General features: G+C 45.2%; 1 protein-coding gene across 1 annotated transcript in view; it reads left to right on the top strand.

The window, feature by feature from the left end:
- LOC115253079 (laminin subunit alpha-2-like) overlaps positions 1 to 16,282 on the top strand; it is a 78,540-nt gene that overhangs the window by 41,380 nt on the left and 20,878 nt on the right. The window contains 9 exon segments of the mRNA XM_029850013.1: positions 432 to 559; positions 2,527 to 2,613; positions 6,277 to 6,488; positions 9,310 to 9,416; positions 10,569 to 10,749; positions 11,538 to 11,674; positions 12,988 to 13,119; positions 13,594 to 13,698; positions 15,565 to 15,708. Coding sequence (XP_029705873.1) covers positions 432 to 559; positions 2,527 to 2,613; positions 6,277 to 6,488; positions 9,310 to 9,416; positions 10,569 to 10,749; positions 11,538 to 11,674; positions 12,988 to 13,119; positions 13,594 to 13,698; positions 15,565 to 15,708 — 1,233 coding nt within the window.

The following is a 16,282-nucleotide window of genomic DNA, read 5'->3' as shown; positions in this document are numbered from 1 at the left end:
CATACAGAAACATTTAGGTTGGGAAGAGAAACCCTTTTTTTTTTACATGTTTTGCTCTTTAATTGAGGCTTTTTTAATTTTCTTGTGGTTTCAAAGAGGCAAAATTTCCTGCAGGTACCCCGGTGGTGCAGGCAGTACTGGCATCTTGCAAGTAGTGCAGATCTCGTACTTGCCACATCTGCAGGATTGAAAATCCACGTGCGTTGAGCGTGTGCTCCTGAGCAGGAGAACTGAAGTAGAGGCACATTGAAAAGAGCCATTTTTATACTACAGCAACAATGATGCTGCTCGTCATGTATCAGTCATATTTATTGAAAAGATTATAGTAGTGAACGACGAATCAATGGCTGCTCCCAATGAAAGAATGACCAATCTTTTTAATACTGTACCGATATTTTTAAATGGATTTGTTTTCTCGCTGCTACTTTCAGGACTGCATTCACCACACCACAGGCCCGCACTGCGATACCTGCCTACCTGGTTACTATGGAAACACTACTCATGGTTCACCTGCAGACTGTCAGCTGTGCACCTGCCCGCTGAGCCTCCCCAGCAACAGGTAGAGTTTGTGGAACTTGAAACTGATGATGGCAAAGATTCGGATCATTCTGTGGTTTGAACTGGAACATTTGCTCTCTTTTGTCCAGACTTTAGTCTGTACAAAGCAATAATTATGAGATGAGTAGAAAGGTCACCACCAAAGCTACTACCGCTGGAGAGTCCTGATCCCCGGAGGTAGAACTCTCATCCTGGTTGCTAAATGGTGAAGAGCAACTTGCACAAATGTAACCATCCTGTGTAAAAACCTTATTCCATCCCCATTATTACCCTCCTATACAAAACTCAGCTATACCACATAATCTGATGTCGGTAAATGGGCCGTCGTTCTCTGGTGCTCTCCAACTTCATTGAAATTGTAAGATATTGAAGAACATGTGTAGAAATCCAAGAAATGCTGTTCTACTCTCACACTTCTTCCCGTTGGAGTGGAGCAGTTAGATATTTAGAAGTATGCCGTAAGCTCCTTCTCACTGGGTAGTTGTAGAAGTTATATGCAGGAAAGCCTGAGGCCTGTTTTCCTGATGAGACATTTGTTTTAATGCCTTCAGCACAGCAGTAGAAACCTGTGTATGAAGTGCTGTAGCGCTGAAGTTGGTCCGTCACTACAGGTGGCAGAGTGGTTTCCCCTGCTATCACAATTGTCTCCTAAAGCCTGACAGCTGTAGCTACCAGCTGTGAAGAAAGCAATTTTAAAAAAAACAAAAACTGCCTGGCACCTTCCACCATTGCGTATAGCTTTCTAATCATCTTTAATTAACTCGATTTGTGTTTTTTTTTTTTTAGAATGGCAGGCGTGTTTGCGGTTAAAATCAGCTCTTCTAAAAGGTCTTATTCATACAGGCAGGATTGGATATCACCTACACGAATATGCTGAAATTGAAAGACACACACACAAACACACGGAGAGCGGCAGCGACAGCTGAGAATCTTTTTGCAGTCGCGACACGTCATGTCCTAACCTCCCAAAGCTAAAGACAGCCTGGACTCTACCCTCTCCACTCCTCCTCCTCCTCTAACCCCTGCAGTAATAATAGCCCGAGGTTTTTGCTCTTTTCAACTCCTCAAAATAGCCATCTATTCCCTTTAGTTTATTGAAGCCAGTCACTCAAACAGTCTGTCAGCCAGTCAGTTGTTGCTCTGGTGAAAATGTGATTAAATGTTCCGTATTATAGAATGTGAATCCTGGTGATTCACAAGAGCAGATATATAGTTGAAGCTAGCTATACTGGTCCTGATAATTAATATAGACAATAACGTAAATAACAATAAATGTGTGTGGATGGATGGATGGATGGATGGATGGATGGATGGATGGATGGATGGATGGATGGATGGAAAAACTAGGGTCTTTAATTAAAACTGCTTTCATTATGTAGCTGTCTAATATTGTATTTCCCATTACCCGAGGATTTGAACCGCCATTAAAATGTTACACTTTCTAATAAATACATGTGCTGATGGCGCATCAATTATACAGCCTTTATTAAGCATACAGACATGTTTTGAGGTGGTTTATGTGTGTTGGTCATGGACGCGAACTGAGCCAGTGGTGCCCATGACTCAGGCAGTCAGTCAGCCGGCGAGCCAGTCTGGAGACTGGAATCTGAGCCAGGAGATCTATCTATAGTTTATGGAAGTGGGAGGTTGGCAGGATGAGGAAAAGAACCCCCTCCACTTCACTGTCCCTCTCAGTTCATTTAGGTTGGAGTTTGGAGGGAGAGTTTAGTTTAGGTTGTGTGTATAGACACTTCAGTGTGTCTGTGAGTGTTTTACAGTTTGAATGTGAGGGTTAAATTGGGGAGGCAAAGGCACCTGTTTGAGTGTGTGTGGTGTGTGAACTTGTGCGGTGAGACAAATAATGGCCTTGACTCGCCTCTGTGGTCTCCTTTTCTCCCTCTTCCTCCTCCACCCGCTCACCGCGGTGGGACAACTCCAACAACGACGACTGGATGGCGACTACAACAGCTTCAGCCCCACCTGCCACTTGAGCAAAGGGGGAGAGCTGCTGTGCGACCAGTGTGAGCCTGGATACACGGGACCACGATGTGACAGGTAACACACAACTGCACACAACGCTCCTTTAATGCCGTCGCTCCCAGGTTGATGACGAGACCATGTGTATTGTGTTTGATTCCAAAGAGAATCTGGTCGTCAGCAGTCTCTGTTGCTCATTAGCTGATGTTTAGGCCTCTGTTACTCATCGACCATCCAGCTTTCTGTCCTGGGCCCATTTTCAGATGAGGTGACAGTCTCGTCCCATTAGCTGAAAGCTCCGTTTCCAAGTCAGGACTAACGAGAGGACCTCGTGGAAGCTAGCCTTGTTAAAACTTCAGCCTACGATGTCGTGTTGATGCCACGTTAACACATTTTTTCATACCTTTTTTAAGGGAGAATGGTACCTTAGTGTATATGGCTAAATTAAGGAATAAATTAAGAGAACTTTGTGGTGAAGATTCTATACTGTGTGTTCACTGGTTTCATAATTAGAGGACATTTTTACAGTAATAAGTTTTGGATATTAGGATCAACAGTGAAGAATCCGCTGTGTTTGAACTGAACTAGATCTACAGTAGCTGATGGGGAGAGAGGCCCTTCACACGGTCTGGCCGCAGGTTCTTTTTTTCTCTTTACAACCTTATTTGTGTGCACACATTGTGCACATTAGATGGGGTGCAAGCAGTAGTTTTGGGGGTCCAGTCCTATTATAGGGCAGGTGTGCAGCCTGGCAGAGTTGTGATTTTTCCATCCATATTTTTGGTTCTGGTTCGAACCAGTTATTAAATGTGCAGACCTGCAGTGGGCGAGCGGTGTGATTTTGTTCTTCGTGAAGGTCATCATCAGTTGTCTCCAGGTTGAACCAATTTGCCTGAAAAAGTACAACCAGGGAAAAGATTGACAAATAAAATGTGGAGCTCAACTGAGAGCCCCTCTTTATCTGAAGGCTGAGGGCAGCGACACTTTTCATAGATGGTTTTAGTCCTCTTACCTTCACTTTCACCCCCCTCCCACAAGGTCCACATACACTCAGCACAGGTGGATGGGCAGCATGCGGAGACAGATCTGCCCTCTCAAATTTATGGGTGCGCGTGTGTTTGTGTACATGCAGTAAAGTGACTTCTGTTGATGTTCCAGAGACGACCATAGGAGAGATGTGCTTTCTTCTGATTGTGTGCTCTGATGCCATATGGCGCCTGTAGTCACTGCACAGAACAGTTGGGCAACAAAAAGACAAAGAAACAGGAGCTGGAATGTGATTTTTTAAAATGTGACTACGGTAAATGAAATTAATTAGGTAAAGATCATTTGGTGGTTACTTGTTCTATGAGCATAATTGATGGGTGTTTTGCACTACCTGCCAGTGTGCTTAACTACAATGCTGTTGTTGTTTGAGGTCACTCATAATGTACCAATTTGTGCTTGATATAGGCTTTAACAGAAAAAGCTTCGGCCATGGTAATAGACTATCCATTTAGTGCTAAGTGGGTTTGGTGTTATAAACAGCTACTCAGCACTACGCACTAAGATTCAAAATGAAGTGGGGAAAAACCTAAAATTCTGAGAAAGTATTCTTAACAAATATTCCATTTCCATCCACATTTTAGAGCTGCTCTCTGAGCGCCTGATTGCTGCTTCAGCGTGTTCTCGTGCATAAATAACCACAAGTGCTGATATATAGCAGCTATGTATCTTTATGAGGCGTTTAGTTTCCAGAAAGCTGGGCGAGGGTTTGGAATGGTGCCGGGATGAGCCTGATAATTGAAGCTCTGAAACATTTAGAGAGGACAGGCAGCCATACTGCACAAAGCTGCCGGGTTGATCATCACTTCCGCCATCACAACTTGCTTTTCCTCCTCCTCCTAAATCAGCGGCTCCCAGTGAGGTGGACGGCTGGAGACTGTCCAGAGACAATGGGCTCAGGAGGCCGATATTTAACAGCATCCTCCTCACGACAGCAGCGTTTTCTGACACCTTCTTACCACATTTTTCTGCCATGTTTGTTGGTCAGAACCTCAATAATCAGATGCTCTTGCGTTCTCCTCCTCCTCACGTCTGCCTCAAACACATCCGTCTGAGTTCCTTCTTAGAACTGAGCAATTTTAGAAGCAGGTTGACAAAGGTCAGAGGCTGACAGAGCAGGTCCATGGTCGTGGATTTTATTACACTGTAATTACAATGTAATATGAAGACTCTTGTTTTTTTTTTTCCACCACACAGTTACAACAAGCTATATTGCTTTAAAGTAACAATACAGTTCAGATTAAATAAAAGATTTTTTGTTATAAAGTCATTATAACTATGAGATGCCCCCCCCAAGACCTTCACATACAACATGAAACTGGGGAACGTGAGAGACAAATGTGTTGACAACAGTGTCCAGCCACTGCCAGAATGATTTAAGGGGAATAAAATAATGTATTTGTTGCACAGTTGGCAGCTCGGACACACAACAAATGGCAAAAATGGTGTTCTGAGAAACTTCAGCAGAATGACAAATGTACTCAGAGAAAAAAATGGCTTTAGAGAAAGACTCAGTGAGGTGGTCGATGAGTTATTATTCATGTTTTAATCGTACCTGCTGGATAATCAGGGCGACACTGTGAGGGGAGAGCAGAGCTCCTGAGAAGAATAACAGAGCGTCCAACATCCCAGAAGCTCTGTGATCCTCGTCCTCTTCCTCTACATTCCGAACACTTGGACCAGGTGTGTCGTGTACTCAGAACATGCCCATTTTACTCCTGCATACTGGATTATAAATAGTACAGAGTATTTTCTGTCTCCATGGATCCCCAACTTAAAATGATGCAGCCTAGAATTCAAAGCCCAATATGGCTTCTCTCTTCACTATACCCCCAACACACACACACACACACACACACACACGCACGCACATGCTCACACACGCACACACATGCACAAGCTAATAATGCAGTTCTATTGAGCACAAAAGGAAGGTCAGTGGTAATAATGGCTAGATGCTCTTGACTCTGTTTTCCATTCTTTATTTTATATAGTGTTCTAAATTCATTTATTTCCTCTGGCCTCTTTCCTCTGTCTGTCTGTCTGTCTGTCTGTCTGTCTGTCTGTCTTGGTCCATGTTTAGATGTATTCGAGGGCTCTTAAAACCACACAACTTTGCCAAATCAATATGTTTTACAGCACCTGGATTTCAGCTTTTCATCAATGAATGAAATGTTATTGATTGCAGGAATTAAAGAACATTCAGGATCTACATTTTCCATTCCGGTGCGTCACAGTTGTTTCTTTGTTCATGTAAAGTATTCACTCAAAAGAAGAGACACATCGGGCCGAATGAAAATGAGAGACATCTTATTAGCTCCCAGGTTAGATGAACTCGTACATGTGGCTGTTTTCCGTGCGTTTTTGTGCATTTCCAGAAAACAACATTTTCAAGTGTAATTTTCCGGATGAAAGAAGAGAAAAGCCACCTTCTCTTGAGATTATTCCACCATTATATCTTTGAATAAGACCCAATACACAGTTGTTATGTTGTTAGAGAGCACAGCAGGAGGCGTGTTGACTCGTCCTTGAGACATTGGTGGGACATCTTCCCCACGATTGTCAGAATATGTTGAGGGGATCTTTGGTGGATAAAGAGATAAAAAGAAGTGAACTTGAATTCTCATACATAATGTAATAAACGCATGTAATAAACGCCTGTGTTCTACTGCTTTTGTACCTCTCCACCCCTCTTAGATGCTACAATGGCTACTTTGGCCAGCCCAGTGTGCCAGGAGGCTCCTGCCAGCCCTGCCATTGCCACGGTAACCTGGATTTATCCACACCTGACAGCTGTGATCCAGTGACAGGCCGGTGCCTGCGCTGCCGTCAAGGATACGGTGGCGCAGACTGCGACAGTTGCGCGGAAGGTTATTACGGAGATGCCACTGCTGCGAGAAACTGTCAACGTAAGTAGAGCAGCCATCTAGAGCCATCTAAAGTCACCTGTGCACGTTCATCAGCTGTGGGTGGCTGCTGCCGTCTGAGCAACAGTTAGCTTTAGCGTCGCTTGGTCTGATGTGATCGAATGTGCACCATCGCGAATGACAACCAGCGTTGTGTTGCTGACATGCTTTACATGCCTGGATTATGGATTATTTGTGATATTAATATCTCCCAGCGCGGATCCAAAACAGGAACCGGTGTAGCCTTGTCAACCTAGACTCATTCACAGTGTTGTTCCGTTGATACAGAAGGAAAAATAAAAGCAGGGCCAAAGTGATCAGAGAGGCAGTCAGAGTATTGATCCAAAATGATATTTGTGATTTAGAATTAAAACCAGTCATTTCAGCTTTGACCAGGCTCTCCGTCTCAGCGGGGGTGCCGATCCGTAGCTTTAGTGTGAAATACAAGTTTAGCTCAATGAGGCTATTCAGTGCTTTTTATATTAATTTACAAAAATGTTTTTGATACGCCATCTGCTGTATGTGTGTGTGTGTGTGGGGGGGGGGGGGTGCTGTGGTCGACATGGCGACAGCAGCATGTTAGGGGGAGGACACACATAAATAATTAGATGTGGATAAGAAAGGTGATGGGGGCATAAGTGGGGGTGGGGGGGTGCATATGAGTATGCAGATGGCGATTGTTTGTAAAAGTGTAAAAGTGTCTCCTACTTTGTTTACGTTCCAATGGGCTCCTCACAAAAACCCAAAGCTAGATTTGTCAGAGCAGACACCTGGAAACCAACAGAGAGCAGTTATTAATGCGTCCTCCATAGCTCATTGTTCGGTAGTTGTTTCCCTTCTCCTCCCAGCTAAATGCTTATTGATTAATCAGACTGATCCATTGCTTTCCTGCAGTGCTGATCGGCTGCTCGTGTCTGGGAGACGGGTGTGTGTGTGTGGGGGGGGGGGGGGGGGGGGGGGGGCGCTGTTATCGATCTGGTATCAATGACCACCAGGAATTATTAAAACACAACTTTCAGTCGGCTTCTGTCAGTCTGGCTCTGTCTGCCTGTCTGCATCGCTCTCAGGCTTAATGAAGTTTATTGAGTGGAGCAGCAGAGTTCAGGCGCAGCTCCATTTGTGTGCGATTAGACTGGGAAAAGAATCATCTTCTCTTCCTGGTGGTCATCAGAGCAGCCGGCTCTGTTTTTGGATGGATGGATGGATGGATGGAGAAGACTTCAGGATTGCAAGGTATCTTCTTCACAAAGGACTACTTTTAGGACCAATCATCAACCCATCTGTCCATTTCGGATTTGGAGAGTAAATTGCAGCATCTAATCACTGGAACAGAATTGAATGCATTGTAATTCAATAATGTAATTATGCTTCCTCAGTGCCTGGCACTTAATGAATGCTGCAGACATCCTGAATACAGCCAATCAATAGTCTCTTTGAAGAGCTCTCAAAATCCTAAATCAACCAGTCAAATCAGCCAATCAACATTAGCCGAATAGCCTCTTTAGCAGTATGGAAGGTCATGAGGCGCAGTCAAGAACTGATCATCCAGATTTTCCAGTATACATTATGAAATGTTTCCACTGACTTTTGCCGACTTTTGTTTTGCTTCAGTGTTGCACCGCGATGTGTCACTGTCTGTTGCTGTTTACCTGACAGATGTCTGAGGAAAGAATAGAATGTCGCGAAAGTTGCGACTAAAAAGATGTTATTGTCACCACTGAGTACAAATCTGAAAGAATAACACTAGATAACGCCGCATTTCATCCCACACCATGGTATTACGTGGTAGTGACAACACAACAGAGTCCAGATGGTCCCCTTAGGGTGAAGCTTCAGGGGTGAGAGACTGTGTGTGTGTGTGTGTGTGTGTGCGTGTGCGTGTGTGTGTGTGTGTGTGTGTGTGTGTGTGTGTGTGTGTGTGTGTGTGTGTTAGGGCTGCATGCGATCTGAGCACATGTCTGTCTGCAGTTCTGTGTGAAGTTGAATCAATGTTTGTGCTGCGTGTGTGTCTGAATAATTTTAAACCTGTGTGTGTGTGTGTGTGTGTGTGAATGTGTGTGTGTGTGTGTGTGTTGGGGGGACATCTGTTGTACCTTGCTTTCTCTCAGTTTTCCTGCCCACACTCGCGTCCGTCCTTCTGTCTCTTAATGCTAAGACCACATGCGTGATGTGTAATGCTAATTTCTTAAGAATGTGTGTGTGTGTGTGTGTGTGTGTGTGTGTGTGTGCTGTTCCTACAGCAGTGCAACAGATGGAGGTTGTGATGCTCAGGTTTATGACTGTAAACAGACTCTTGTGTTGATGGGGTTGTGTGGGCGTGGATTCATTTAAATCAGTCAAGTCGCTGCCACTGAGTTTCACTCAAAATAGCCATTGTTGAAAAAACGCTGTCCATTTTCATCACAAGATGACTTATTAGCTTTTATTCTTCAAAAGATGCGAGATTTGACACTGCAGTGACAACAGTCGGAGAGGTTTCATGTTATTTAATTGGCCATTGAGTCTCTAGCTGTCTCCCCTGGCGTCTTTGTGAAGGCGGGTCACATCCCTGAACTCCCCACGGAACTCCGACATTTTTATCTTATTCGTAATAAATCAATCCACAAGAACATTTTCAGCCAGCAGGACGCTAATGTGCCAGTCAATATATACTCCTAAAGAGTTTAAACTGCCTCCGAAGTGTCCGACTAGACTGAGAAGAAGAGCCATTCTTCCTCTTGTGGTGATATGAACTCTGGGAACGGCTGGGGTTGTTTGTTTGAAACCCACACTCATGAAGGGGATCTGACCGCAGACGTCTTGTCTTTTTTTTTCCCGCTCACAGCGTGTCAGTGTCACACTAATGGCTCCCTCTCTGAGATCTGCAGCCAGGAGACCGGCCAGTGTCAATGCAAAGAAAATGTGATTGGAAGAAAGTGCGATACTTGCCTGGTAAGGACTGCGAACATGCATTTCTATACACACGCACACACACACGCAGCTGCCGTGCATTAGCTAGGATCCCATGTTTGTGCTTTTCTTTCTACTTCTACATGTGACGTCCGTACCACTTTAATCGGTTTGATTTTGGATTGCAGATCTGTTCTCTTCTTCTTTTTCTTTGCTAACCTGCTCTCATTGATCTCGTGTCCACACCCACCCGACACCTCCGCACCGTGATGGCTCCAGCCGACCTGCTGGTGGGACGCAGGGCGCCAGAAGTGCGTGCACTGTCGCTGCAGCCCCCCCGGCTCTATTTCTCAGCGCTGCGATGACGAGGGCCGCTGCATCTGTCGCCCCGGTTTTGCGGGGAGACGCTGTGACTTGCGTCGCCGTGGTTACGGGCGGCGAGAGACCCAGAGGCCTGTGGAGCGCGTTCCTATTGAAGCCGTGCAGCAGAGATGGGGTGGGCCGTCCCGATCGGGGGGGTGTCCCCGTGGGGCGTACAGGCCCGCGGCAGGGGTAACGAGCACCGCATGTGGGTGACAGTGGTGTGTTTTCAGCTAACGTGTGATTCTATGGAAAGCACATGGAATATAGATGACAGCACAGACCTCAGTGCCTATGTGTCTGCATTTGTTGTGAGGGCTTGAGGACGAATGCATGGAAACGGCAGCATCAGAGCTCTCGTGTGACTTTAGACACTCAGTATTTTGATTTTCAGTATTATTTATTTGATTTTCGCTGTGACTCTTAGTGACAGTTGCTGTGTTTATGACAATATATTGGGTTTTTTTTAGATCCAGCCATATGCTGGATATATGTTTGGTTTAATATTTCATGAATTTATTTCTTTTTTTCCTCCTTTGGCCTGAGGCAACATTCTGGTTCATTATGAAAATCATCTTTGCCGGCTGGGAATGTGTCCGTCCTGATGAGCCGACTCACAGTTCTTTTAATATTAGCAACAGACTGTCAAACCTTGATGTAACATTCAGCTTGTTTGAAGTTGAAGACAAATAACTTCTTCCACCTCATCTTTCATCTTGTCTCTTCGAGCATCTGGTGTTGTTCTAATTTTGCCTTGGAATTCCGACAGCATGTGTTCTCCCGGCCCGTTTCTCCGCTTCCTGTTTACAAGCGCTGTTTTCTTTGCCTTTGCAGTCCCAGACTCACGGCCTGAACACGCGTGGGGTGTGTGCTCCGTGCCACTGTAACTCCTTTGGTTCCAAGTCGTTTGACTGCGACGAGATGGGCCAGTGTCGGTGCCAGCCCGGCGTCACCGGACCCAAATGTGACCGCTGTGCTCGAGGATTCTTCAACTTCCAGGAGGGCGGCTGCACACGTAAGCAGAACCAGCCAGGCAACAAATGTGCGGCTTCTTCATAGAGTACTGACCCACAAAAGGTGTTTGTCGACATGCTGAGGATAAAAAGCACATAAGTGCTGTATTTCCTCTATTCACCCTGCATTTTCTACTGGGATCAGCGCAGCTCCCCAGAGTTAGCTAAAAGCTGTAGCTACATCAAAGCACAGCGCCAACATGTGCGTTTACATTTTTAGCAACACATAAAATACTAAAGGGAAACAAGAGTTGATGGGAACATCTTTGAAGACTGAACACACAGAATAATAATGATGCACAGACAGAATAATAATGACATTACCAGTAAATTATGGAATTAATGATTTCTCATGCAAGTTGGCTGGTGAACAAAGAAAAGAGATGATGATGATGATGATGATGATGATGATGATGATGATGATGATATGGGTGGACTGTTTTAAAATGATTTAGTAAAAGAAAATTTAAGAGCAAAATCCTGTTTTCTTAGATGCAAATAAAAAAATATTTTGCATCAGTGCCACATTCAGATTCTACCTTATAAATCGACGAGGCCTATTTCCTTTCAATTCTATGTAGTTGCTGTTTCGCAGAAAATTAGAACGCTCAGAACGACAAAGGATGCAACAAATTTCTCTTCACTCCTGTTATTTCATTTCAAAAATAGAACCAGTTTAATTCCAGTGTGTGTTTGCATATTTAATATCAGCCATCTTCTAGTGTGTGTAACATCCCCAGTATTCAAGCATAAACTAGAGCACTGACCTGCCTTCTGTCGCCCTCTTTAGCCTGTGAGTGCAGTCATGTGGGCAACAACTGTGACACTAACACAGGACAGTGTATCTGTCCTCCCAACACCATTGGTGAGCGTTGTGATCGATGTGCTCCCAACCACTGGGGCCATGATATCGTCACTGGATGTAAGGTAAGCCCTGCAAGGAGGGGTTTTCTTCTACACAGAAACCACATGAGTAAATTCATATCGCTATGAATCGTGCCATTGGGGGTAACCTAAAATAGCCTGAATGTTTTGCTTTACATCAAAAAATCCCAGTCACAATTAAAGCTGCTCACAGCAGCAGGCTCAGCTCTGTTCATGGAGCGGAAACATCTACTGAAGGTGGCTTTGGTTGCATACTTAAATTCAGTGGTGAGCCTCTGATTTTGGCTCAGATTCTCATAGTAGCTTTTATCAAACTTGAAGGTCAGACAGGTGTCCTCTCCGCTCACAGTAGCATTTTTATAGCCTTTTTTCACACAACTTTTTTCCTCTGTCTGCAAGAGAGCAACAGATGTCAAAAGACTCTGCAGCATCATCTCGTTCTCTTTTGTCTCGTTGCTACTTGATTTCTTTTCATGGTAAATCCTTGTGTTTGTGAGTCATTCTCACACAACAATAAAAAGTAGTTATTCCACTCCAACATTGTTGTCTATTAACAACGGACTTCAAGGGTGCAAGATGGAACTCTTAACAGTAGCAGTAGACCGAGTGATTAGGGGAAGGAACATGAAAGTACCTGAGCTTTCAGTCTAACAACAGACTGATGTGAGTGAAAACATCAGGGCGCTAAAGAGGGAGTAGCCAGATCAGAGCGGCACCAAATGTGCAAGAACAAGAGAACAAAGGAAACACAGAAGGTACAAGACGTGACAGAACGGTCAATCCAGAGTTTAGACACAAGTGACACCCAGATCTGATGACTTGTTGATGACAAACTGTCCTCAGCAGGACGGGAAAAGCGTTATTATCATTTACTCCAAAGAGAAAGAGCTCTGTTGTCCTTTGGTGCTGGACATGATGCGGAGTGGACTGACATCTGCTAGATCATGGCCGCCGTCCCTGGGATGTCTGGTTCAATGGAATGGTTCAAAGGGGGGCTTTGATCTGAGAAATCGTGTCGCGGTTGTTTTGGTTGGAGTAACAGCGAGGAATAGCCGACCTCCTGAGCAGAGGTCGAAGCGAGCGTCATGGCCATCGCGAACGAGAAATACCCATACAGACACGCATTCCAGAGGCTCCAGTGGGTTCTGACGCCATGACCTTCAGGTGAGAAGGGACAGCCCCTCAACCAGTGCCTCTGAGGGAGCACTGTTGGCTGCGAAGGAATTCCCCACTGTCCCTGCTCTCCATGCCGATGATGTTGGCTATTGGTTGAAAAACCAACAACATGCTGGTTGAATTTGGAAAGATGTTGTGATATTTGCCATATCATGTGACACACTTCGTGATGTTTGCAGGAGTGTGGCTGCAGCGCGATCGGCTCCGTGAGCCAGCAGTGTAACGTCAACACGGGCTGCTGCTCCTGCCGCGACACCTACAGAGGAGAGAAGTGCAACGAATGTCGGATTGGATTCAGAGACTTTCCTCAGGTAACGAAAATACCAGCTCCATTTGGTCTTGATGGTGTGACTTTTTTCTCCATAGAACTTGATTTCATAATTAGTTTTAGTATTTCAAATGTTTATTTCAAAGACAAGGTTGGAGGAATGGATTTTTCAAAAATGATGTGTGAATAGCACTGAAAATAAATGAAAACCACCCAATTAACCTGTTGACAAGAGTTCGCCGAACATTGGCGGCCAGGTTTTTAAAAAAATGTTTTCATTTCTCTGTTTTTGTAAATGTCCTTCTTTTGGGGACTCTCTTTCTTCAGTCATGTAGAAAAAAACCTGAATTTTTGTCTGAACTTGATGTTCCCACTGACACGGGAGCAAGGAGACAGGAACGTTTTCATTTTGCGTGTGGCGCAGCATTAAGCCTGGTCGCGCTCTGCTGGCTCCTGTCCACCTGCTTTACTGCTGATAACAGAAGGACGGCTTTGTCCATGTCCACATGTCCCACAGTGCACCCAGTGCGAGTGTCACTTCTCAGGATCGGACAGCCAGACCTGCGACCCAGAGACACAAGTGTGTGCATGTGCTGATCGAACAGGAAAGTGCAGCTGCAAGGTAAAAGATGGATGGATGGATGGATGGATGGATGGATGGATGGATGGATGGATGGATGGATGGATGGATGGATGGATGGATGGATGGATGGATGGACGGACGGATGGATGATGAATGGATAAAGGATGGATGATGGATGGATGGATGGATGGATGGATGGATGGATGGATGGATGGATGGATGATGGATGGATGGATGGATGGATGGAGGATGGATGATGGATGGATGGATGATGGATGGATGGATGGATGGATGATAGATGGATAGAGGATGGATGATGGATGGATGGATGGATGGATGATGGATGGATGGATGGAGGATGGATGATGGATGGATGGATGGATGGATGGATGGATGGATGGATGGATGGATGGATGGATGATGGATGGATAGAGGATGGATAGAGGATGGATGATGGCTGAATGGATGGATGGACGGATGATGGATGGACGGATGGATGGATGGATGGATGGATGGATGGATGGATGGATGGATGATGGATGGATAGAGGATGGATGATGGCTGAATGGATGGATGGATGGATGAACGGATGGATGGATGGATGGATTGATGATGGATGGATGGATGGATGGATGATGGATGGATGGATGGAGGATCGATGGATGGATGGATGGATGGATGGATGGATGATGGATGGATGGATGGATGATGGATGGATGGATGGATGATGGACAGATGATGGATGAATGATGGATGATGGATGATGGATGGATGGATGATGGATGAATGATGGATGATGGATGATGGATGGATGGATGATGGATGGATGATGGATGAATGATGGATGATGGATGATGGATGGATGGATGATGGATGAATGATGGATGATGGATGGATGGATGATGGATGGATAGAGGATGGATAGAGGATGGATGATGGCTGAATGGATGGATGGACGGATGATGGATGGACGGATGGATGGATGGATGGATGGATGGATGGATGGATGGATGGATGGATGGATGGATGGATGATGGATGGATGGATGGATGGATTGATGATGGATGGATGGATGGATGGATGGATGGATGGATGGATGGATGGATGGATGATGGATGGATGGATGGATGGAGGATCGATGGATGGATGGATGGATGGATGGATGATGGATGGATGGATGGATGATGGATGGATGGATGGATGATGGACGGATGATGGATGAATGATGGATGATGGATGATGGATGGATGGATGATGGATGAATGATGGATGATGGATGGATGGATGATGGATGGATGATGGATGAATGATGGATGATGAATGATGGATGATGGATGATGGATGGATGGATGATGGATGAATGATGGATGATGGATGGATGGATGATGGATGGATGATGGATGAATGATGGATGATGGATGATGGATGGATGGATGATGGATGAATGATGGATGATGGATGGATGGATGATGGATGGATGATGGATGGTGGATGGATGATGGATGGATGGATGATGGATGGATGATGGATGGTGGATGGATGATGGATGGATGATGGATGGATGATGGATGCTGGATGGTGGATGGATGATGGATGGTGGATGGATGATGGATGGATGATGGATGGTGGATGGATGATGGATGGATGATGGATGGATGATGGATGCTGGATGGTGGATGGATGATGGATGGATGATGGATGATGGATGCTGGATGATGGATGATGGATGGATGATGGATGCTGGATGATGGATGGATGATGGATGGATGATGGATGCTGGATGATGGATGGATGATGGATGGATGATGGATGATGGATGGATGATGGATGGATGATGGATGGATGATGGATGGATGATGGCTGGGCTCTCATGGTTTTGCCCTGACATCTGCACTCTGGTTCCAGACCAACGTTGAAGGCCACAGCTGTGGTGCCTGTAAGCCGAGCACCTTTGGGTTGTCGGTGAAAAACCCCCTGGGCTGCAGCAGGTGCTACTGCTACGGACTGACGCTGTCGTGCTCGGAGGCTCCGGGGCTGATCAGGATGTGGGTGAGTGGACGGTGGTCGCTCCTCCGCAGCAGCTTCCTTGCTGAGTCGACAGGAGCGACGCTGCATCTCACCAACGGTTCCTCGTTAATCATCATCGACATGCGACTGACTTTACATTTGATCCCATTAATAGATTCCATCTGTTTGAAGTTGTTTTTTAAAAAACGGGATCATAGAAGTGAAGGTGTTGGGCGTTATAATCGGGTCGGAACCGCGCCTGTTGATCAAACTGGCCTCAGGATCACTGGATAAAAAGGAAAAGGCAGATGAGGATCATTCTCAACATTCTTCTTTTATTTATTCAGGAAAAAAACAACAATGGAAGATTTTTGACAGGCTGCTCTTTGTAGAAAAGGTGGTAAAAATTGAATCGCGTCAACCCTCAATGGCTGAGTGGCAGCGCGCTTTTGCTGAAGGACCTTCGTCAAGAATATCTGTCATTTCTTTGATAAATTAACCTCTGAGAGAGAAGCAGATTCATTTAAAAGACATTGGCTTCGTCTATAGTCAGCAGACAGAGGAGAGGAGGGTGGACAGCGAGGGAGGCAGAAAAGGAGAAAAACATTGAGTTCAT

The sequence above is a fragment of the Takifugu rubripes genome, chromosome 16 (assembly GCF_901000725.2).
Source record: "Takifugu rubripes chromosome 16, fTakRub1.2, whole genome shotgun sequence".
NCBI lineage: Eukaryota > Metazoa > Chordata > Actinopteri > Tetraodontiformes > Tetraodontidae > Takifugu > Takifugu rubripes.
The sequence above is the reverse complement of the archived record's forward strand: the minus strand, read 5'-3'. Positions and strand labels throughout refer to the sequence as shown.